At 39.9% G+C, this 25,544-nt stretch overlaps 1 protein-coding gene across 5 annotated transcripts in view; it reads left to right on the top strand.

Annotated features, from left to right (window-relative positions):
* PDE7B (phosphodiesterase 7B) overlaps positions 1 to 23,618 on the top strand; it is a 294,625-nt gene extending 271,007 nt beyond the window's left edge. For all 5 annotated transcript variants that reach the window (XM_036903718.2, XM_036903717.2, XM_057489246.1 and 2 more), the window contains 5 exons: positions 4,659 to 4,750; positions 9,674 to 9,818; positions 11,776 to 11,872; positions 16,037 to 16,117; positions 19,968 to 23,618. In XM_036903718.2, coding sequence (XP_036759613.1) covers positions 4,659 to 4,750; positions 9,674 to 9,818; positions 11,776 to 11,872; positions 16,037 to 16,117; positions 19,968 to 20,185 — 633 coding nt within the window. In that variant the 3' untranslated portion in view covers positions 20,186 to 23,618. The remainder of the gene's footprint in view (positions 1 to 4,658; positions 4,751 to 9,673; positions 9,819 to 11,775; positions 11,873 to 16,036; positions 16,118 to 19,967) is intronic.
* Positions 23,619 to 25,544: the final 1,926 nt, after the last annotated feature.

The following is a 25,544-nucleotide window of genomic DNA, read 5'->3' as shown; positions in this document are numbered from 1 at the left end:
TGTGATATTCTCCCTCTAATCCATAAATTACTGCCCTTGTGCAACTATTCTATTTTCCTTTTGTTATTGTAGCTATCTGACATTTGTTGTCTGATACCTCCACTCTATGTCCATGTGTCTAATGAATATTTCCAACTCAACATGTCCAGCACTGAACTCCTCTAACCCTGCTCCCATCACAGGTGGTGGGCACACCATCCTTGTACTTGCTCCGGCCAGAATCATTGAAGTCTTCCTTGCAGACCCAGAAATCACCACCGTACCACCTCCACCTCCCTCTTTAAGCCTCTATTATCTCATGCCTGCATGATTGCTATCACCCCCAAATAGCCTTCTATACCTGCTTCTAGCCTTTCCCACCAAAGTCTATTTTCAACATAGCAGACAAAGTGGTCTTATTTAACTGTAAGTCATATTATTTCATTCCTCTCAAACTTCTGTACTTTCTTAGTCACCTCACAGTAAAAACAAAATTTTTATAATGGTCTGAAGGCCATACGTGATCTGTTCTCCCTTTGCCTGGCAAACTTCTTATCCTAATACTTTCCCTCTCACACTGCACACTGACCTCATGGCTGCTTGCTCCCTGCTTAGGACCTTCACTCCAGCAGTTTCTTCTGGAAATTTCTTCCCCCAGATGACAGCATCACCAACTCTCTCCTACCCTCAAGTCTTTGAATTTTACCTTTTTCCCCAACTGTCTTACAAGTCCCACTGCCAAGACCCTCAAATTCCCACTCATGTCATCTCCTTTTTCTTTAACCATGTGTTTACTATCTTCTGAGATGCTATACAGGTTTTCTCTAGAATTATTTATTATGTGTATTGTTTATTATTCTCTCCCCCCATCGCTGCCGGTACCACTAGTTCCTCTTCTGTTTTGCCCACTTACGTTTTCCAAGCATGTGTTACAGTGGCTGGTATGTAGCAAGTGCCCAATAGGTGTGTTGAGTGAGATCAAGTAATTTGTTCATTAACTTATTTTTCAACTTCACAGAAAGCATTTTCACTGCCCAAGGCATAGAGCGGAGAGGATACAAAAGGAATGAGGCAGGCTTCCTACCTACATGCAGCTCATAATCGAGTACATGCAGAACTAACTCTAACATGCATCAATGGAACTGAGTCCAAAAGGATTCAAGACTTGAGGAATGCCAAAAGAAGACCTGTAGGACTCCGAGGAGAGCAGGTTCACCTCTGAGTGGAATGATTCCAAATGGCTTTGTGAATGGAGTACCTCAAGTGGACTTTGAATGACAGGTGGTAGTTTGATAAGTAAACATAGAGAAAGAGGTGTCTGAGGAAATAAACCACCTTGGAGGGCATGAAATTGGCAAAAAGGACACTCATTGGTTAATAAATTTCATAATTATGTCAATAATAAGTTATAGTCTTATTGATATGGTAGTATTTATTTGGATTACAAGAGCTTTGTAGGAAAGGACAGTAAATTTACTCTATTATTCAAACATAGAGGAAAAGAATGGTGGTTGGGACAACTTTCAGAGAGCACGCACTGCTGAGCTAAGGACTCAGGCTTAATTTACCTGACAAGGAACCACTGCGGAGTCTGGATCAGGGCGTCGGGAAACGCAGGCGGCAGGAGTGCCCTGAAGCTAGGGGGGCTCCTTCAGAGCAGCAATTTTGTCTTACTAATCTTTGGATCCCTAGTGCTCACCACAGCACCTGGCATATTAGTAGGTGCTCAAAAAATATTAGTTTATATTTCAACCCATGATTGGGGTGATGGTAGAAAATCTTAGTAACTGAACAAGTCACAGTCTGGCAGCTGTAGGGAGGATGGATTGAAGGAAGGAGAATAAAGAGGGATAATAGAGCCCTGAGGTAGGGTCATTTCAAGGAAAGGAAGGGCTGGGATAAGAGAAGAACCAACAGGTCTCAGAGACTGTCGGGCCCGAGGGCGGAGAGAGGCTGAAACACGATTTCTCCCCCCAACACAATGTAAACTACTCAATGCATAACATTCAAACTAAAGGACTTTTTGCAGTGAAATCAAATCTAGAGATAAATGCAAAGATTCCAATGTGGGTTTAGAAACCAGCATCTAGTTAAAATGATCAACCATAAAGTTCGAAAACAACTATAAATGATTTTTGGAAAATTAAGTATAGCTGCAGGCACTTGTCAGGTTATAAATCTGAACGCTTGGATGTGGGAGGCAGCAAAGAGTGTACGCAGAGCTCTGGCCTTAACAACCGGCAGGCCTGGGTTTAAAGTCTTCCTCAGCTACTCACTAGCTGCATAGCCTCTCTCACGGAAACCTGAAATCTTACTATTTATGAGTTGATGATAAAAACAGTAGAGAGTTATGTCAGGATTCAATGAGATCATGTAAGGTGCCTGGCACGGAGTCGGAGCTTCATCCATGTTAGCCCCCGTCCCGGGGCTGCCCTTCTTCTCTTTGTCTCTGGAATCCTCTGAAGCACTCTTACTTCCAACACGGTTCTGGCCAAACCATAGTTTTATTTATAATGACTTCCTGCCCCACGAGAAGCTGTGTTTGTAATTGTGTATAAGGTCTATTGCCTTTTACACTGTACCAGCTTCCAGGCCCACTCAATTTCCTTCCATTTTCCTAGTGTTTATCTCCAAATACAGTTTCACTAGCAGATTTCCCAAGTACAGTTTTATTCTGTCTTCAGAAAGATTATTAATGGAGATGTTAAATCAGGCTGGCATAAATAACAACGCTTACGGCAATCCTCCAGACACTTTTGTTCCACTCAACAGCGATATGGTATCATTTATCATTAGGTCTTGTTAACAGTTTTCCGGCCCCTTGAATAACTCTCATCAGGATGCTCGTGTCCATGTCTACTTGAATTAATCTGGCAAATGAACGTTCATGAGTGACTGAATTAAATGTCACCACAAGATAGAACATCTGTGACCTCACACTAACCTAGCACTCTCTGCTTTCATAAATCTTTACAATCAAAACAAATTTGTCCAGCATGTTATTTCTAAAAAGCATTCTCTTTTGTTGTGTGTGGCTCATGCCCAAAGAAGATAACAGACCAGTTGGTAAAAGTCACAAAATCTCATCACTGGTTCAAACATGGTCAAGTGACGAATAAAGAATAATGATTCCTTGGCAGGCAGAGAAATGAAGAGCAGTAGAATGGCCTCTGCAGAGGATTGGCGGAAGGCTCCTCCTCACAAACTCATTCTACAAAGTCCTGAAGAGAAACCATTGTCTGGTTTTAGAATAAAAAATAGTTGCAGTTTCCTTGAACTTGCTTTTTCCCAGTGTACCCTGGGGTTATGTCACTCACAGGCCTTCTCTTTTCCCATGTGCTGAGAAAGTTGAGCATTATTTCAGTGGTTCAGTTAGAAGGGGAGACATCATGATGGAATAGTTTGGCAAAATACACATAATATAAATTTTACCATCTTAACCATATTTAAGTGTACAGTTCACTGGTCCTAAGTACATACACACTGTGTTGCAACCATCACCACCATCCACCTCTACAACTCTTTTCATTTGCAAAACTGAAACTCTGTACTCATTAAATAGCAACTCCCTCCTCCCCGAGGCCCTGGCAACCACAATCTGTCTCCTAGAATTTGACTACTCTAGGTACCTCATGTAAACAGAATCTTACAATTTCCCTTCACTTTTAATGAGTGCTACTTCCTGTACGTTCTGAAAGTTTTTAACCACTCTTGAAACAAAATCGAGAATAAATAAACAAACAAGAAAATAGAGCAAAAAGATTTCCCAGGGACCGGAGGGGTTCTTTTCTAGATGCATCGATGTCAGTGGTAAGACCTTAACATTCGCTAATTAGAATAAAACGCAATGGATTGTAAGAAATATTCATTATTTAACTGGTTAGCTAATGTTCAGACAAGCAGCAAATTTCAGATAACCGTAAGTCAAAGGAGAGATTGGACACAGTAAAGGTTCCCAGAAGGAAAGAAATACCAAAATAATGGAACAAGGAAGCAATTGTAGATTCAAACTCAGACATCATGGGCTAAATGCCAATATACTGGGCATGAAGGTTATTGACAGAGCTGCTTTCCTGGCAAGCTTCTCAAGCTTTAGTGTACATAAACATTAACCAATACAAAGCTAACAAGTCAAAACTGTATTGACTGGGACTCGGGAGTGTGAACCTATCACCAGCTGCCCAGGTGGTTCAGACACAGAAAGTTCTTACCAGTGTTGAGGAACAATGGTCAGTGCAATAGATTAGACCGATGTTGTAAGACCTGCCTGTGTTCAGCTGAGTAGTATAATCTTGGATTAAGGTATGCACATAGCCGCAGTAATGTTGTCCATTGCTTACCTGTTTTTACCTGCTTCATTTTCTTTCCTCTACATTGTTGCCTGACCATCTACCAAACAAGGGGGCAGGGGCAGGAATGAAAGACACTGGAAATCGACTGTCATTCAACCCTCCAGTGGAGGGTCAGCAAAGGCCTTGCCACTATCCCAACATCATTACATCCTTGAGACTGGGCTTCTGGTTGTTTTTTGTGTGTGTTTCCTTCTCTGGTTGGCTTCTTCGTCATCAGGTACAAATTGCTTGGAGGGAAAACACTGGTCTCAGTGAAGCTGCGTTCAGCCTGAAAGATCAGTATCTGGCTTCCCTCTCATTTGTGGCTTAAATTTTCTTTCTTTCTAGAATATGTCTGTGCTGGAGAATCACCACTGGCGATCTACAGTTGGCATGCTTCGAGAATCAAGGCTTCTTGCTCACTTGCCAAAGGAAATGACGTAAGTGGCGTAGAGATGAAACATACCGATGGCCACACACTGAGATAAGCCACCCTCTCTAGGGCCTGTTTGAGACCCCCCTGGGTTAATGGCAGGGAGCCAGCCGGCTATGCTTCCCTGCCTGTGCCTCACTGTCTCTCAGAGGAGATGGGGTGTCAGTTACAGCAACAGAAATCAGAATCTCTCTGTGAGCTTTGAAAGGCCCTTGGATAATTTATGACCTCCGTCAGAAAAAAGGCTCATAAACAGCTCTCGGTTTTCACACTCTGCAGCATCAACGCTCCGCTTTGCCAAATTCCTGTCTTTCATGTTAGCAAAATTGTCCTCCTGTGTAGCTCCAAATAATAAATATTTATCAAGAAGGAACACAGGATTCCTCAAGCTAGATTTAAAACCCCCTCAATAAAGTTTGTTTTGTAAGTTCTAGTCTTAGCAAAAGTAGAAGTCAGAAATTCTTTCCTAAATGTCTTTTGTGAAGTAAGCAAATTGGCCCCAGAAATTTTTTCACCAGTCATATACCTATGTCTCTTGCATTTGAAGCAGAAGGGGAGATACTCGTTTCCTGTCCCTCTGTTATCCCGGGTATTCAGGCCAAGTCCTACTAAATCCAAGGCTATTGCCTCATTTTCCACATGGGCCCTAGTGAGCTGCTATACAGTCTTCCAAGGCTGCCACTAATTCTGATGTTTAATTAAAATGCACAGAATCTGACGTAGCTAGAAGAGAATAAATAAATAGATCCCTTTCTTCAGATAGTCATATTACTTAAGGTCAAGGGCCAAGTTGTGTCTCCCCGGTGAGCTGGGCTCATAAGTTTATTCCTGGCCCACTGATACTATCTCACACTGTTTCCTAGCACCCAGAGGAATGTGGAATTTGCAAGAGGAACTTCAGTTCTGATAACATTTTACCGCCCGAACTAAATAAAACCTTTCCTCATTCCTGGAATAAAAATGTGTGCCTTTTGCTAGAGCTGCAAAGATCAAAAGAATTAAATGCAAAACGAGCTAAAACCTAGAGCAAGAAATCAAGCAAGGAGGAGAACAGGAGGTAATTGGCAAGGGCAGCCAAAGCAAGAAGGAAAGGAAGGAGAGTGAGGGCAGGAAAGAAGATGTAAAAGGGAAAAGGAAGCAAGAGCTCAGGTCTGACCTGTCCCTGTAACGCCCACATTAACCCTGCTTGGTGCTCAATCAGTACTCACTTCCTAAAATAATCCATTCATCCCTATGGATTCCAAATTAAAATACCCTATTTTTATGTCTCCTTGGGACGCAGTGTTACAAATTGCTTTCGTTAGATCATAATGCAGTAATACACGTGAACAACTTTATAGTGAAGGTTATCATCATCATCCTTCCTATCTTCATATAAATGCTTTAAAGTCACTTTACTGGTTTTAAAAGTAAGCCAGGTTAACTGTACAAACTAAGAAAAATTCAGGAATTCAGGAAAGTTTTAGTTTGAACCATATGAAGTTGCTGTTTTTGAGGGTCCAAAACACTAGAATAGGTGGCAGTTTCATGTGATTTCAACCTAAAATGAAGAAAACTGAAATGACTGGTAATTCCGCCCTCCACGGATAGTTAACGTTAGGCTAGCTGGTATATTTCCTTCTAGTCTCTTTTCAGTATAACAGTATTTTAACAAAATGGAGAATTCATTTGTATGGCTTACATCCTGATATTTTCACTTACTGCAAAAGCCTTTTCCATATCATTAAGCCTGCTACTAAAATAAAGTATTTTAATGGCAATAAAGTATTATTCCACCAAAATATATTAAGCATTATTTATTGTTTGGAATTTCGAGGATTTCTAAATTTTTGTCATTACAAATAATGTGCAGCAAGCATTATTAAACATATATGTTTATCCCAAACCCTGATACTCAATTTTCTCAGAAAATATTTGTGGATAGAAATTACTGATCAGAAAGGAGTTCATTTTTAAAATTCTTGTTGTAAATAATCAAACTGCCTCTCTAAAAAGTATCTACTTATATTCCCATTAGTGGGTTGTGAGAAAATCTACCAATATATCATCACTAAAACTGAGTTTTATCTCTAGTATATTTTTTATACTATTTGCACATTTGACACACACACATACACACACACACACACACAGATTGACTGATTGCAGCTAAGATTGAAAAGTTTTCACATATTTACTGGCTATTGTTATTTCTTTAAAGAACAAATTTTTGTGTTTGACCTTTTTCTACTTTCCCAATTAGTATTATTCATTTGTAAGAATTTATGTATAACTATAGTAAGCATTTGTTATATGTTATAAGTATAATTTGAAGTTTTTAGTTTGCCTTTTAATTTGCTTCATGAAACACTTCATCTAACTAACATAGCTCTATTTTCTGATTATAAATTAAATATTCATAAATTTTAAAGAATTTAAATAATATTAAGGAATATAAAAAAGAAATAAAAATCATCCATAATCCCACTACATAGCCTTTCAAATTCTTTTCTATGGTCATAGAAATCATGCCTTTTGTGCTTTGAATTCTGTTTCTTAACATAATAAAACATGACATTTTCCCATGTCAAATATAGCCGTATGTTATTATATGTAATAATTACATAGTAAGTATGTAACATGTTTTATTTAACCAAACTCCTACTTACGATTTTTTGTAACTTTTTTCTCCCCAAGATTTTTCATTATTATAAACAATAGGATAAACATCCATATATCTTGACTTATTACATCTTTACTAATATGCTAATATAAATTTGTAAATGAACTGTTAGATTATTTATATTCATCGAATGCTTTAAACCCTAACTTCTAAATCACCCTCCTGAAATGTACAAATCTACACTCTCACTAATGGCGAATATCATCAGTAGCATTAGGTATCACAATCATTATTAATCCAGCAAATTGGTTACCAGTTATTTTCAATACTTGAGAATTTGAAGGGAATAGTATTACCTAGCTGTTTTAATTTGCTTTTTGTTATACTAAGACTATTTAATATTTTGGGGAATATTTTGTATTTCTTTTATGAATTTCCTATTTTCCCTGATTATTTCTAAAGTTCAAAAGTAGACTAAAGATGTGCATATGGCTGAAAAATGAAATGCAAATGGTGTGACTATACAGCTTGTAGAATATAGAGGAGTATTTCCATCAGAGGTGGAAAGGGTTTCTTAAATAGGAAGGAAAAAAGTGGCAACAGATAAAATTTGTAGATTAAGCCATATTAAAAAGTAGTAGTACCTCCTTTCCTCAAAAGACATCATAAAGAAAACAGAAAGACAAACCACAGAGTAGGAAGAGATATGTGCAGCACATAACTGACAAAAAATCATTATTGAAAATATATTTTAAAAAACACCTAGAATCAATAACCAGAAGAGAAATAACTCCATAGACTAATAAGTAAGGACCAGAATACAACTTTCACATAAGAGAAAATACAAATGGCTGATAAGTAATGAAAATATGACCAACCTTGTTAATAGTCAAGGAAATTATTATTAAAACCACAATGAGTTGCATACCCCTCAGATTGGCAGAAAAATGTAAAAGGTAAGAATGTACAGCAATAAGAATTTCATCTATTACTGCTGAGAGTGTAAATTCATACAATCATTTTGTAAATAATTGGCAATATCTAGGGAACTGAAGATGAACAGACTATGTGATCCAATAATTTCACTCCTGGATATGGACACTAGAGAAACTTGTAGGAGGTATATAAGAGAGTCCATTATGCCATCTTTTTCACAGTAATCAAAAACTATAAACAACTCAAGTGACCATAAAAAGTAACATGGATAAATACATCGTGATATATTCCTGCCATGGAATATGACACCATAATGAAACTGGATGAACACATCACCAGTGTTCATGGATAACTTCCAGAAACACAATGTTAAGCTAAAGAAGCAAATCAAAAATTAGTTCAAAATATGTAATTTAAAGTTCAAAAGCAGTTGTAATTAAACCATATTGTTTAGACATGCATGCATAGGTGGTACAATTACTGTAAGAAGCAAGAAAATTATTAAAAGATCAGGAGAGTGGTTACTTCAGGGACGAGGGGAAGAAGGAAGTGGTAAGAGAAGCAATGGGAGCCTCGTGGGGCCCTGGCAGCCAGTGCTCTGGGCCTGAGTAGTTGTAAACAAAGATGTTATTCTATATTTGCTCATTAAACTATATATGTATGCTCTATGCACTCTACCAAAAGATACTTCACTTTTAAAGGTGAAATTTAAAAACAGTTGTGGATTTTTCCTTCCATTGATTTTTGTGTGTATATGAAGTAAAGCTCTAATTTGCTTTTTTTTTCCTAAAATATTCCAGTTTCTTTATTCCATTTGTTGACTAATATAGTGCTTTCCCACTGGGTTCTAACGGTCCTTGAATCACCCATTATTCTTTTTTAAGTTAGAGTATCTTTTTTCCAGATGTTTTCTTCTACTGATAAATCTTTCTATCCCATAGTATCAGTCGCTGTTATTGTCTTTATTATCATTACTATTATACCCTTTTCTCTCCCATGCAAACCTTAATGTTTGAGATGGTTTGAGCTCTTTAAAAGCAAAACCCAAACTCCTGTGATTCTGAGTCTTTTTGTGTCTTGAAAGCATGCATTTCTAGTTAGCTTTCAGTTTTTCCGCCCCTAGGGACCATGGTAATGTATAATCTACCACAACTTGGTTCACCCAAGGTTTCAATCATTCTGCAGGGGTCGTGGCATACCTCCTGTCCAAAGTCAGAAGTGATGGGGTGAGAGGATCACTCTTGGGCTCTGAGGGACTGGGACTCTGTAATAAACAGGATCAAAGGCAGAAATGAGATTACAAGCCACCTGATGATGACAAAAATCAATCACCCTCCTCAAAGGGATTTGCTTTGTGTGTGTGTTTTTTGTCTTTCATTCTTGTGAATGCAGACAGGATATTGAACAGCAGCTGGGCTCCTTGATCTTGGCAACAGACATCAACAGGCAGAATGAATTTTTGACCAGATTGAAAGCACACCTCCACAATAAAGACTTAAGATTGGAGGACGTACACGACAGGCACTTTATGCTTCAGGTAAACAACAACATGCCATTATTCCATGCAGGGTAAAAACACTTAGGGTCATGATCAATAATTATAGCACATTTGAGAAGGGGTGTCTGCCGGGGCATAAGTCAGCAGTGACCTACTTTATTAAAAGCTTTGAGACACAAAAGGATTAAAAAATCTCCAGACTGGAAAAAAAAAAGCTTTGAGACACGTGAAGTTTTTCAAGTGGTTTCCAAGCAGCAAAATCTGGGTTTCATGTCGCTGAGTTGATAATATCACATTTGTCCTTGTTTGGGAACTGCTTCACCACAAGGAATTCCTGCTGGGCAATTGCATATATTAAGAATCTACTACATTTTGTGGCTTGATGTAAAACTGACCGCGGTGAAAGCTGTGCAATTTAGAAAGACTGTTCTTATAACACAAAAGTTTTCTATGCTAACTACAGTTTAAAAAATTGAAAAACGAGTAGCCTTCTTTTACCTAAAACCTATTCAATCAATTTCTGCTTTCCTTCTTTTTTTTTGCTACCTAAGCTCATATCTTCACCTGAGGCTCAAACATGTTTACCTAGTCTTGCCATTTTTAGGCACTGATAAATTATTTTAAGTTTAATTGAATGAACTGAATCCTATCAAGCCCAACCCTTTCTGCTTCATTCCATGGCAAGAAGGCATTTGTGACATGAGAACAAGATGGAGTGTGGATTTCAGAAACAGAAGTCTGACCTGGTATCCAAACCAGAGCCTTTTTCTTGATCCCCCATTTTCTCTTGTTTTCTGCCTTTCCTTTTGGTGGAAAAGACTGAATGGACTGGACTGTGGTTCATCTAGATAAACCAGCTTTAACCAGGAAAATGGGCCGCATATGGCAAACAGAGCTGTAGCATCTTTCTGCTCCATGCTCCCATGTTGCCCTCTGTAGTTGTCCAAAGTGCTCCATCCTTCCCAGGAAATACCCTCCTCCCAGCTATATCTCCCTCCAGCTTTCCTCCCAAACTAGTCTCCTAGTTCCCGAGTGCCACAAAGATCCACCCAGTGTCTGCTTTTAGTGATTCAAGTCAATTTGGGAGTAGCTGAAAGATCTGGCCTAGACACTTGCTAACACAAATGAATCCCTACAGGGCAGAATCTAGAGGGCACTTCTGCCCCTTGCCGACCCTGACATGTACTGGTGCCTCATTAACCAGGAAATAGAAACAACCAAATTTGCAACTTAATATGGTTGGGGTTCTCCCAGACCGCAGCACTGCTAGCAGTTCTGTGATTCCAAGGAACTGGGTCAAAACAAACAGACATTGATGGTGGTCAGGGCACACCCCCAAGGGCCCATCCCCGCAGTGGTTCCTGAGCAGTTGGCAGTCAAAGGAGAGAATCTGCTTTTCTGGGAATTCAAGGTAACCCTTCTAGGGTCAGCATTATTGACAAAACCTGGCATCTCATTTCCAGACCAGTGTGGGCTAAGCTGTGATTTAGCTCTGCAAACAAAACACTCCTAGGTCTGATATGACTTAGCTCCCTGGTGGGCAATATGAGCTTGCTTACAGACAGACACAGGCACGTAAATGCAAACACACATAATTTAAGTGATGTATGGAGTTGGTCAGTGTGGCCACTCTGAGAATGAGGTCCAAATGACCTCACTTGAGCCTGGCTGGGGCCCCTGCGGCTTCCCTGCCCATCAAGGGCAGGGCAACAGAAGGAGACAAGCCACGGCTTTCCTTGGCCTGCCCACCCCAAGTCTCCTCCAGGAGGCTGCGTCCTTGGACGATGGCTCTTCTCTCCTCACTGCTATAAGTGGGAGTACTGAATGAAGGTTTTGTGTGGTGGTGAATAAGTGCTATTTCCGGAAGAGGCACTCCATAAATAAGGGCCTGGTACCACGAGGCCCACTGGCGGGTTGGATAAGCCCTAGGGCTTGGGTGCATTTGCTGCTGAAAGAGCATCCTCTGACCACCTCTCCCTGCTCTGTCATTTCTCAGATTGCCTTGAAGTGTGCTGATATTTGCAATCCTTGTAGAATCTGGGAGATGAGCAAGCAATGGAGTGAAAGGGTGTGTGAAGAATTCTACAGGCAAGGTTAGTAATGATTGACAGCTGACTTCATTGCCCCTTCCCCTTTTAGGCCTTTACGCTAATAAAACAGGAAATGGCTAATCTATTATGACATCTGTTCTTTCAACCTTATCCTAACCTTTCTCTTTAATTCTTTTACAAACCATCTGGCCCTTTTCGGAAATAATTTAAAAATAAATAACATTGACTTACCACAGGAACAGGTAGTACTGAAGTGCAATGAAAAATGAGCAAAAGCAGGAGATAAATATATAAATAAATGGTTTTTTTTCAATTGCTTTCCTCAGTGGCTATAAGAATGTGAGGGGTAGTTTGATTTTTACTCTGACCTTCATTGCAATGAGCTGAGTGCAGCCTAAAGGCTAAATATCATTTGGGGTCAATATTTTCCACTCTGACCTAAGGGCTTCAGACTCCTTTTGTATTCCCTCCCTGGCTTGCTTAAATAAAGTTAAGAATGAAATAGAGCACACCTTTTCAAACATACACAGTGAAAAGACAAATGGCCCTAAGTTAGGGTATAATTTTTTCAATTGAAGTGTAGTAGACATACAGGGTATAATTTTTAAGAGATTAACTTCATTCAGGAATAAGGTACTGAATCATCAAGCAGGATCTTGGCATTAGGTGGGATACTGGACTTTAAACACTGCCTTGCTTCTTCAGGCTCTGGGTGTTTGTTCACTCACAACAGTGCCCTCACGTTAGTGATAGGATCAGGGTTGAGAGGCTGAGAACAAATACAGCCTGAAGTGGCCCACATACCTGTTCTGTGGGGAGGTCAAGTAGCAACAGTGAGCATTTTGGAGAAGCATCCATCGAAAGATGTGTCAGCGACATTGAGATGTTCTGAAGGACAGCAGACAGAGCAGAATGAATGGGGTTCACGTGGGGCCAGAAGGCTCTGCCCACCATCTCTTTCACTCACACGAAAAGTGGTCACATAACTCCCACAACGCTGTACAGTTTCACTTCAACTGAGCGTGAGTGGTTAGAAATGGAAAGATCAGTCGTAGTGCCTAAGACAAAAAATCTCTACTGAGGGAAAAACAAAAGGAAAGATGATAAAATTGGAGCAGGGAAGTTTTAGATGAGATAAGATAAATACTTTACTGTGTGATACAGAAAATACTGAAATAGCACACATGGGATGAAGGCTAGAATCTTCATGATTAGGAGTCAAACAGTGGGAGAGAGAGAAAAGGGCTGTACTCTGCCCTTCTTGGTTTTGACTCAGTCATGTGCTCCTGTTGATTGATGGCAGTTTGACCCTTTCATTTGCTATCTTGCATCCTATTTGGATTATTAGACACTTGGGCCAGGGACAATGTCATTTGGGCAGATAGTAAGGGCAATAGCGTTGGTGAATTGAAGTTGTTAACAAAGTGGAGTGAACAGAATCAACTAAGAAAGCCAATCTGTAAAATCTCTTTGCAAAAACTGGTTGTTGTCCTAATAAAATATGCACATGCAGTGTTAAAAGATGGGACAACCGGGAACATACATAACTCTTATCAGTAAAGGTGAACTCCCGTGCACTTAGCTCTGCATGCCTCCTCGAGGAGAGAAAATAGAGAAGGTGTGTTGGTCCTTTGTATTAATACCATTTTGATCTGCAGTTCTACCTGTTGAAGAGAACACCCGACTCTATGCTCATCCAAACAATTTATCCTCCAGACTGAATTAAATTTTTTTTAAAAGTTCTATAAACTTGACTTGTATCATTTTGGTTAGTCAGATTCTGGTTTTCAGTTTAGAATTTGGGCTTCTACAGACTGCTGGTGGTCCCAGCCAAAATATCTTTCATGGTTCATGAAGTTAAGAAAAGGAAAAGCCTAAAATCAAGATTGAGGACAGAGGAGGAAAGGAAGATGAGATCTCTGAAAAGAGTGTTGACTTCTGAGACTAGAGATTAGGATTCTGAACATCAGGTAGCCCCTCCCCCTCTCAGTGCCTTAAGGAGGCAGATCCTACAAAATGAGCATCTCTTCAATCAACCAAGACTCCCAGAAGTTTTTATTGAACATTTGCTTAGAGCCACATCTAGTCCTCAGCGAAACTGATTTTCCCTATGTACAAAGCCCCACCAGAGACATTATGAAGGATACAAAGAAGTATAGTTAATTTATTTCATAACCTCAAAATATCAAGCAGTAAGGTTCCTGGAGAGAGACTATGCAGTTTTCCTCTTTGTATTCTCTACATTGACAAACAACGTGTCTGAAATCTACAGTGCTTTTTAAAAACATGTTGAATAAATAACTGTATTAATGATCTAATTGGATGACCTCTAATGGAAGAGGTCCCAGGAGAAGACCTAGTGTGAGGCAGGTAGAATCCGAACTAGGTATGGAAGGCTGTGTAGTGTACTGTACTCCCCCTAGGAGAGCCATGAAACATATGGGACTAATAAAATTTAAATTAACTAAATGAAATAAAAATAAAATGAGTTCTTCAGTTTTATTGGTTATATTGCAAGTGGCTAACCTAGTGGGCAGTGCAGAGAACATTTCTGTTATGTTCTATTGGACACTGCTGGTCTACCTAGAGAGGAACAGAAATGGACAAAGGCCCTGAGGTGGAGACCATCCTCCTGCCAGCTTTGTCCCATAGGAGGTGAGAGTGAGAGGATTTGTGGATGCCCCTGGACACCAGGCTAAAGTAGAGAACATCACAGTGGGAGTCATTTTAGAAGCTGCAAGTAGGGCAGCCCTATATAATTGAAGTGGAAGAAAAACTGAAGGAAGAATACTAGCTAAGATGCAAAAACTAAGGATGAGTTTTTAAGAAACCAGACTAGAGTCAGACAGAGTGAAAGTAGGGGAAACAAAAGTATTCCATCAACAGGAGTTGATGTCTCTGTGTGGAGGGTGATGGGTAGGGAAAACTCAGATGATTCCTCCAAAGAGTCAGGCTTAACTGAAAAATCTCTATTGATAGAACTATAGATGTGAGGAGTAGATCTGGCTTTAGGAGAACTCATTTATTGAATGGTGTCCTGCCCTGTTCTCAGGAGACTGTCATCATCTGGCTTCCCTGGACTCCGCAGGTTAAGTCAGAGGGGTTCCTCACATCAGTCTGGAGAACCACCAAGACACCATGGGAGGCATGGCTACAGTTTTAGAGAATGTGTGACTTCTCTAAGGTGTAGTTTATAGTTAAGTGCAGACACTCTGGAGCTGGACTTCCAGGTTGGCATCCAGGTCCCCACTCTTTACTACCAGGGTGACCTTGGGACAATGTACCTACCTTACCTTCATTCAATTTTCTCATCTGTAAAATGGGTACTATAGTGAAGTCATTATGAGGATTGAATTAATTAATATATGTACAATGCTTAGAACAGTGCCTGACACACAGCGTGACATAATTGTATATTTGATCTCTAGTTTAGGGGAGTTACATTCACAACTGTGAACCCAGCTAATATTTCTGAGGATCACCTTTTTTACTGATTAACCAGATCGTTTTTCCAACATAAAAATTAACCACAATTTTTCACTTACAGGAAGGATTGATAACGTACTTTGATAAAGCTTTGTATGATGCATTTTCCTTTGGTCTTCTAGCTGACAAAGGCATTAGAAAAGAAATATCACTCTAACCTTTTTGCTTTTTTAACCTTTAGTCATATTAAGTAAAACTCTAAAGAAATCAGAATAAAAGACAGCAAATCCTTATTTCCAATCAAGTTTGTACCTACAGACTGAGATGCTCCTCAAACGAGATCTTCTTTTCCCCGTCCCCTATTTCTTACCTACTTAGTATTCCTGGTTGTTCAGGAGAAACCAGACTAGGATCAGACAGAGGGAAGAGGTGGGAGGGGCATAACAATCTGTTTTCTCAATCTGACTTAAATCAGACTTTATATTTCATGCTAGGAAATTGCCATTAGTCATGTTCATTTTCAAAGATCTTGTTCAAAGTTTATTTTAGTCCCAGAGAACATCTATTTACAATAAGCCTATTATAAGTGGTCATGGACACACTGACATTGTAAATTTTCATGGAAGCTACCATAGCAAATTGGTGCTAAAGGTTCTCTATTGATGACAAGGCAGTGAACAGTAATTCCTAGAATCACTTCTTCCATCTAAGTTGTTAAAACTATCAACACTCATTTTTATGTTCTAGATTACCAATGTGCTGCTTCTTCATTTTTCTTAGGTGACCTTGAACAGAAATTTGAACTGGAAATCAGTCCACTCTGTAATCAGCAGAAAGATTCAATCCCTAGTATACAAATTGGTGAGTTGAATTCAATTTTAATTTTTTCAGATGCATTGTTTGGGCTCTTCTGCCAAGAGTCACAATGAAAAGAGGTGCTACACACAGTCTTTGCAAGATCCAGACTGGAGGGTAATCAGTGCCCCAGGGAATGTCTGAGTCCAAATAAACACTCTAATTACGACCTATGTACTAGGTAATTACCAATTGAGAAATTATGAAAAATAGGGTAAAGGCTTTGTTATAGACCCTTAACTAACCTGTGTTAGTAGTTCAGAATCAAATCAAAACAAAATAGAGTAGAATGAGTAATCACAATCAACTATCTGCTGCTGAGGACTGGATTAGCTCACACTCTCCTTAGATCTTAAAAGATGGGAAGTCAGCAGAATCGGCCTTTAGGACCCATCCAGTCTGGGTCACTACCGTGCATCCCCAATATTCTGTCCCAAGAGCCCAAACCCCAGACGCAGGCCGTGCAAGCCATACTGTCCCTTCTGGCCTGGAGTCGCATTCTGCTCTGCTCGCCACTTCAAAACTTACTTTCAGTCTCATTCTCTTAGGACTACATTCTCAAGTGGCAGTGGCAGTAAACTGTTAAACTGTCATGTTAATGCATCTGAAATAATTACTCTAAGTTATACAGAAGATCATTAAGCAAATCAGTTTGTGGATATTTCAGGCACTTTAGTGGGGGGAAATATTTTTGATTCAGTAAGTATTTCTATCAGTCCTCAAAACACTCCACCAATTCCACCTACATTTAAAGCAAGTCTTTCTTTCCCTTGCAGTTCCCTCCAATTAAAATAGCCAAACTCAGAGCTCTAACTCTTTTGCTTCTAAGTTCTGGCCCTTACATGTAACAGCTCATGTTCTTCACCAGTTCCCAGAGGGCTCGGACAGCCTAATGCACCACAGTGCTGCAGACCCCCGCAAGGCTCAGGGCTATTGCCTCGACGTTAGGAGGGAAGGAGGCAGCTGAAAGGATAAGCAGACATTTCAGAAAACCAGAGCAAGCTAGCCAAGTAGTGATACACTTTTAATCACTAAGGGTCAGATCTAATCCACAAAAGAACCCTAAAATCATCATAAGAAAATAGGGATAAAGTTAATCTAGTTACAAAGATGTGAATGAAATATATAAATATTAAATAGACATATTGGAAGTATGAGATTATTGGTGATCCATTTTTTTCCTCAATTGCCTTATGTTGTTTTTACAAGGAAAGTGGTTCCTCCACCCAAAAAGGAAAGGAAGCGGGGTGCCATGAAAAATAGGGTGACAAAGCTACAGAACTGCTGGGAGAGGAAGGGGGAATAACAGAAACAGAAACACAGTCTCCGTCTCCTTGAGACAACTCCCTCCTATTAAGCTGCTTTAGTTATGGACGTTCTGCAGAAAATATTCAAAAGAAACAGACCCAGACCAAAATCCTAATCCTGAGAGTGTTTGTTAAACTCTGGCTAGAAAGAAATTTGCCAGGCACCTGTTAAAGACATTTTGAACCACCCAAGAAAATCGCTCATAGTGTTCAGCACACAACCTGGATTTACAAGACAGCCCTGATTTCAGAGATTCTGTCCTGCTGTCATGAGAACACACTTATTTTGTCAGATCATATGTCCTGGTTTTCAGCTCAGGAAAATGTGGTTACCATAGATACCTGTTTTTTAAATGGGACGGGGAGTGAATAGAAAAATCCCTTGGATGCTACACCAGCACACAAATAATAAAGAGAAAGAGAAGGTGATTATAAAACAAGCTTTAGTACATAAATCTTTCTTGTCTCTGTTCCACATCTCCTAGCTTCATAGGTTCAGGGTTGGCAGGTTGGGTGTAAAGGGGCAGAGCAGGCTAAATTGGAAAAAATCCAAATAGATAAACCGAGTCTGATGGGAGTTGCAGGTTTCAGCCTCCCAGACAAGAACTTTTTTGCAATGGGTCCTCACTAATATCGCTATTTCCTCTGTCTTGACTCCCCTGGGACTGAAAATGTCCCTGCTCTTTTTCTGTCCCAATCCACAGTGAAAATTTCCTGAGTGCCATCTCAGGTTTAGATGTGATTTTCTGTTCTAAGTAATTCATTAATGCAAGTGGAGATGGAAATTAAACCCCTTTTCCCTCACCCACAAAATTCTGCATTTTAAAAAGAAGATCTGAAATCCAATGAATCTGTAATTAGTGAAATCTATGGAAAGATGACAAGAGGCTTTCCTTCATTCCTTGTTTACTCTGAGGCCACCATTTCTGCCTCCACCACTCTCAGCCCTATGTCAGCCCTCCGGGAGATCCGTACCCCAGCAATGTGAGTCCATCACTTGAGGAGAAGATGAAGTTAACACCATGCCCAGGAACCTGATGGATCAGGTTCCCAAATCTGATCATGCAGAAGCCTTCCTCCCTCTGAAAACCTGCCTCCCTCCTCATGTCCATTCAGACTTTAAAATGGCTTTTCCATCTACTATAAGAGGTCTTTATAGCTGAAAAGTAGAAATACGGAAGTTATGATTCCAGAGTAACTTCAGCAAGAAAATGAGTTGAATTTTAAGTATTAGCTTTTAAATGCTGGATTTGTAACTTTTTAAAATATATTTAGAGTAAACTTCATAAATATTCACACCTTAAACATTAGAATAGTATAATTTTGCAAACTACCTTTTTAGATATCTAACATCTAACCTCTTATAAGGTGGAAGATATTAGAAATAAGATATCTAGATCATGAAGGAGGTGAAGAAAATTCAAGAATAGCAAGCTAGGCAATTCAAGAAGGAAAGCCTTACTTGCTGATTCCCTATATAACCTTACCAAAACACAGATATACAGTCACTGGCTTAATTTTCTTCCTCAGGTTTGGGTTACCTAAAATGATCTCATAATATTTAAATACTTCATATAAGATGAAATATGCAGAAAAGTACATTTTGCCTTGCTACATCCTTTGCCCATCTCTATAGCAACCTGCTGTTTGTCCAATAAGATGATACTCAAATCAAGTTTATAATTCACATGCCTGTAAACCCAGGGGGTTAGGTGTTGGAAGAATTTATTATGCTGAAATACATTTGCCTTTTCTCCCCCACACCTACATTTCAAGGAAATATTATAAAACTTAAGTATGTGTGAGTTTGAAATGATTCTAATAATTCCAGCCTAGCCTAAAAATTGTCTTTGCTTTAATGAATCATGTTTAATATGGAAAATGCATTAACAGTGAGGCATGATTAAAAAGCAACAAGTCTAAAATAATTAAGAGAATAGACAAGTCTGATATCAACCAGTCTTATCAAGTCATTAAAACAGGACTTTTATGCAGGTAAAAATCTGTATTGAAGAAGAAACAAATTTTATTTATCTACAGTTAGTTTTTTAACATAATTGAAAGCAAGAGAAAACTATGACATCTTGAAAAAAATGATGAATTCATCAGATGGTCTAAATCAATGATGTGCCCCTTCCTGGTATCATTTGCCCTTTCCTCTCCCCCAATCCTCCACCTTAGTTCCAGCATAGACTTTTTTTACTTTTCTGTTCATGTCTTTCTTCCTGTGCAAATAATAATAGCCAACATTTATTGAGTGTTTACTATGTGCCAGCTTAAGCATTTTGCTGGTGTTAAATGATTTCATTTGTCCTAACAGCCTTATGGGATTGGTACTCTTCTTAGCTCCTTTTTACAAATAAGGAAATTGAGGTGCAGGGAGGTTAAATAACAAGCCCCAAGTGACATACCTTAGGCTCCTACCCTGAGGGGGACGCTTTTGCCCTCCTACACTGGGCCGAGTACCGAGAGGGTCGCAATCGCGCTGTGAGGGGGAGGGAGGAGGACCCACCGCCCCCCTGGTGATGAGCTGACCTTGCGTGTTCCAGGTTTCATGACCTACATCGTGGAGCCGCTCTTCCGGGAATGGGCCCGCTTCACCGGGCACAGCGCCCTGTCTGAGAACATGCTGAGCCACCTCTCACACAACAAAGCCCAGTGGAAGAGCCTACTGCCCACGCCACACAGAGGCCACGGCAGCGCGGGCGGCGGGGGCCAAGGGCCTGGGGGCGCAGAGCAGACTGTGCCCGAAGGCAGCGCCCCGTAGCGCCCGCCAGGCCCGCCCCTGCTCGGCACACTGCGAGGAGGAGAACCCCCTTGGGCAGAGGCCTCGTGGGAGGATGGGCTTCCTGCCGATGAACCCAGCCGCTCCGGAGCTGCGTCCTGGGGCTCTTCGGAGTGCCGTCCTCCTCCTACTTACTGGCCTCCCCTCCTTTTTCCAAGTGTACAGAAGCCATTCGTCACCTCAGCATTAGCTGCCGCAACGAGCAACTTCATTCAGGAACGTGGGAGCTGATTCCAGGGACAGGCCTGCCCCTCACCGAGAAGACTGGGGAGTAAGAAAGAGGTGCTTCTGCCATGTCCCCCCGGGGCCCTGGGTCGCACTGTGACAGGCAACAGTTCCTACGTTCGGAGCATTCTAGCGTCCACCATTTGACTGCTGATCTGCATGACAAAAACACCAGCATATTTGGAACTCCAAGGACTTTGGTCTTATGTGCAAGAGCACACATGAGAGCGTGAGAGAAAGTACCTTCTATTTTAATAATAATTATTATTATAAAAATAATAATAAATCTTTTTAACTTTTATATTTTATGCACTAGACAATGGATCTAAAACTCTGGACTAAGATTACTCAATGTACCCAAACTTGAACAGGGGGTTCATTGTTTTGTTACAGACCTTATGCCACTTTGGGTCAGAGATTTGGCATCTTCTCAATTTAAGAAACCACGTTTCCTATCCAATCCGAGGGGAAGGTGCTGTACAGTTCATTCCTTTGCACCATTAGCCGATCTGTCTTTTATCCTAACTCAGATTCAGTGACATGTTCATATTCACACATGTACATTTCCTGTAAATACCAAGCGCTACTGATTCCCATGCCAAAATACATGAGTATTATGGGATTGCTACCTGTATACACAATGGCACTGTGAACAGAATACTGTTAGTTTTAATACAAGAGAATGCATTTGTAAATGTGGTATAGAGTTTATTAATATACTATTGTTTGCAGATAAAGGCCTTAACTTTAAACATCTTTCATCTTCTGAAAGCTGCCCAACTTAGATCCTCACAGATACCCTTCTGAACTGCCTTCCCATGTCCATCTTTATGCTTTCCAAATGCAAACCAAAACTGAATAGTCTTTGAGGAAATATTTTGGAAACTTCACATACATTCCGCTTGAGACCGTAGTGTTTACTCTATGGCACCAAGCATCGTTTCCTCAGATTAATGAGACCCTTTGGCAAGCCTGAAGTCACTTTTCAACACAACAGTGTTGCACACTGCTTTAACAAGCCACCAGATAAGCTTGCATTTATGTGACTGTTGTTATGGAACATGGCTGTGTGTCAACCTTACAGGAGACATAGCAGGTCTCAAAAACCTTCTATGACCCTGTCATCTAACCATCAGGGAATTCCCTGCTCCCTATCACGCTTTTGTCTGTTATGGCTACAGTACCAAAGTACCTTTGGTTTTTGGTTGGCGTGCATTTCTTTGGTGTTAATACTAACTGGATTTTTCTTTTTCCTAATTTCATGTGAAAAACTACCCAACTGTTTAGTGGAAGTTAACATTATTTAAGTGAAGAAAATATTTCAGTTTTCTGACAGAACTTACCTTCCTGGCAGGTCACTGTGGTTATTTATGGCTCTAACTAGCAAAGTCACCTTGGAATTTTGTTATCATTTTTTTCTGCAGACACTTGGTCACAATATTAATTTGTTAGAGCATTCTTCTCTAACCAGCTAAGCTCTGTGCACTGAACATTTTCTTTAGAAGTTCTAGCATAACTTATGTTAGATGAAAATTGGTGATGCCCCATTCTTTTTACCTTAAACAATGTGATAGCAGGAGAATGACATGATCCTTTCTGCCACTGTTAAGTTGTTTCTCAAGTTGATAGAATGACAGCTGACTCGTGTTTCCCAAGTGCAACTTTTTTTTCTCTGAATATATGAATGAAATGTTAGAAACTTGATTGGATTGTAATAAGTTCCTGTAGAGAGATTGAGGTTTGCAGAGTTAAAGTATAGGGGAAATGTTGGAAAGTTGGTTATATTTTCATTAAAGTAGAAGAGATTGTCAGGTGGCAGTAAAGAAAGTGTGGAAAACCTCATGAAATGGGTGGGTCATAGGTTGAAATTGTTGATATGGGTAAGAAGGAAGTTGTGAAAACCTTACACTAACTCTTTGTTCTTTTTCTGTAACAACTATGAACTGACATGATTCTTTATTGCTTTAATCCTCTGAAATTCTGTTTGGTGAGGACCCAAAAGAGAATATGTTGAATGTATTTCTGCTTCCAAATCTCTTACTTTGGTTTGATGATACAGAGAGAGGGCTTTTGAGTAGTCTATTTTGAACAGACATGAGATCAAATGAAGGAAAGCATTTGGGGGTGTAGAGATAAGAAAGAAGATGCTATTTTAGCTACTGGGGCCTCTACCTTGAGTTTAGGAAATGGACTTTGTTGAAATTATATTTATATTGTAACTTAAATAAATAAATAAGGCTTGAGGAATTTTTAGTAGTTCCAAGTTTAGAGAACAGAAGTGTTTATGTTACAATTAGGTCTTGAAAAAGAGCTCATAGAGAAAACTACTAAATATCCAATGGTTAAGGCTCTGAAACAGCTACTAGTAAAATAAAAATCTGAAGTAAAATGAGACACAATGCATAAACTAGAGGCATTTATGCCCTCTCAACTATCTGGAGACTTCTTGAGTTCCTCATTTTTTGGCAAAAAGAGAAAGAGAATGGGACAACTTTTTCTTCTTGCCTACTGGTGGCTCTCTTACAATATATTTCAATAGGAGTCCATTACTAGTTAAGAAACAGCCGTTGCATCATCTATGGACTTTATCTTTACATTTCTTCTTCTCCTAATCCGTGGACCATCAATAGCCGACTTATCAAGTTTAATTGTTATTGCTTGAGAAGAAAGGAGTCAAAGGGCTACTTTTAGGAAGCAAAATAAAGATTAAATTAAGAGAGAAGAGAATATATATCACTGCCAGTCCTGATAGGCAAAGCCTGATTTTCCTTTTAACATCCGTGAATAGTTAGAACGTTGTTCATGAAACCCTGACGTACGCATAACTCCCTGCTAGGCTGAGTAAAAATCCTGCTATTTCTACCTGCTTTATGGCTTCCTGCAAAGGGACTTGGAGTGTGTCCTGCAACGCTGTCTTCAGGTAGTGCTTCGTACAAAACACAGACTTGTTTGTAGCCTTTTCTCATATTGAATCAGAAACGCTCACTGATTTGAATTTGGTTATAAGCTTGTATTACACTGTATTTCTTATGCTTTGTTCCTTTAAGCAAATCCTTAAAATTGTGCTGTTTTGTGTACACGTGAGGTTTGAAGAAAAACCACCTTGTGAGTTTTGCTCAAAATGTGGCCTAAATACCCACTGGCATGTCTAGATGAACAATTAAAAATAAAGAGAATTTCTTAAAACTCTCACAGTATGAAAATATCCTGATACTCACCAGGTAACATGTTACCAGGCAGCCAATCCGATTCAACAAAATAGGACCCACTGCTCAGGAGAAGAAACCTTCAAGGGAAAGAGCACGGGTGCAGACATGGTCTGTGTGAGTCATTTCTCTTAGGGCTGCAGAACTAGCCATGCCCAGGGAAGGCGTCACTTGCCAGGTAGCCCTAAGTTAGGGAAAGAGGGCTCTCTTTTTTCACCATTTAGCTCTACATTTCCCCTGAGTCCTGATATTTTTCTGATTCATGCTTGTCAAACTCAGATATGAATGAGAATGAGGTACAATGTTTTACGCTGTGAAAACATAGCAGACTCAATTCAAAAATTACTTGTGAAAACTGTGGTCTTGCATTTCATGACTGGAAGCCACCCAGAACAAGAGAACCTTGTTCAGGCAGGACCACTGAGTATCCTAAATCTATCTGGAAATAGAGGAGGAAAAAAAACACCACTCATGTTTCTCAGAAACAGCCTGTATCTTTACATAGTCTCCTCGAGGCCATTTTATTAAGATTTGTATTCAGAATTTCATGGAGTCCGGAATACAAATGCTTCTCAATGTCTGAATGCAAAACCACTTTTTCATTTCCGGGCATTCTATACCATAAAGTCAAAATCAAAAGTGAGACCCCAGCGTTTTCCAAGATCACACATGACTTTCAGATGTACCTGAGAACCTATATGAGACATTGTCAGATAGGACAAGCCTGCATGAGCAGTGGAATTTCAATTCCACAATTACTGATTGAAGACCTGCCATGTGACAAGGGTTGTGCCAAATACCTGGGATATGAAAATACCCAGGCGCTAAGGAGCAATCGGTCAGAGACTAGCATTGCCAGGAAACACTCCTTCATGAATTCATGGAACATCTGTGAAGGTTCAAGCACAGCCAACACTCTCTCTTGGAGTCCATAATAGAACACCGACAAGCTCTGGAGACAAAAGTGAGTCCCAATCTTGATCCCATCAGTAACTTATTCTGTGACTTCAGGAAAGTTACTGAACCTCTAAAAATTATTTCTAGACAATAATATCTTTTATAGTATCATTGCGGCAATTAAAAATAGTGTATACAGAAAGCACCAAGCACTCTGTCTGGTACATGGTAGGCTTTCAAGAGATGCAAGTTCTCTCCTCTTAAATTACAAGAAGCCTGGCAGCCATTCACACATGGGTAACAATGTGGAAAATACAGTAAGGAAATGCTGGTGATTTTATAACAGGAAATCAGACTCATTTTTACATTTATTAAAACTGATCGGTTAACTTAAATACTTACTTATTTGCAAGGTTGAGTAAAAAGATTACCCCTTCCGTCAATTCTCTGGGTGAAACTCTGCCTCAGCTACAGATTCCTTTTGTATAATCCCCTATATTCTTGAGTAGAAGAGAATGTATCTTTTATTTGCCATTCTCTCAGAAATTTCTGTGAAGGAAACAGCTCCTTCACAAAATGAGAATCATTTATCTCCCTTACATCTCTGCCACCAAAGTCCTAATTCTGGCTGGTGATGGCTCTGGCCCTCCGTGTAAGGCCCTGAAAAGTCTGCTGGGCTTGCACAGGCTCCGAGGGAACAGGCATGGGTTGGTGCCCCCAGGACGTACTGGGTCACACCACTCACACATTTCCCAATGTGTTCTCGGCTAATGCTGACTCTCTGTCCTAGAGCAGGTCAAAAAGCAGAGGCACTTCTTAATGTCCTGTTAGAGAAGGGAGAAGACTCAACCCACCTGCATAGGCATGTAATAGGCAAACATTTGAGCACATGTGTCCAGTAACGACTAAACAAGGAGCTTTTAGCTATGAACACTGCCCATGATGGTTTTTACTTTTTTCAATTAAGTCAGAGAGATTATTATATTTTACATGTTAGATGACACAGTTTGAAG

Source organism: Manis pentadactyla, chromosome 12, assembly GCF_030020395.1.
Source record: "Manis pentadactyla isolate mManPen7 chromosome 12, mManPen7.hap1, whole genome shotgun sequence".
In the NCBI taxonomy this organism is placed as follows: Eukaryota; Metazoa; Chordata; class Mammalia; order Pholidota; family Manidae; genus Manis; species Manis pentadactyla.
This window is presented reverse-complemented; position numbering and strand designations above follow the sequence as displayed.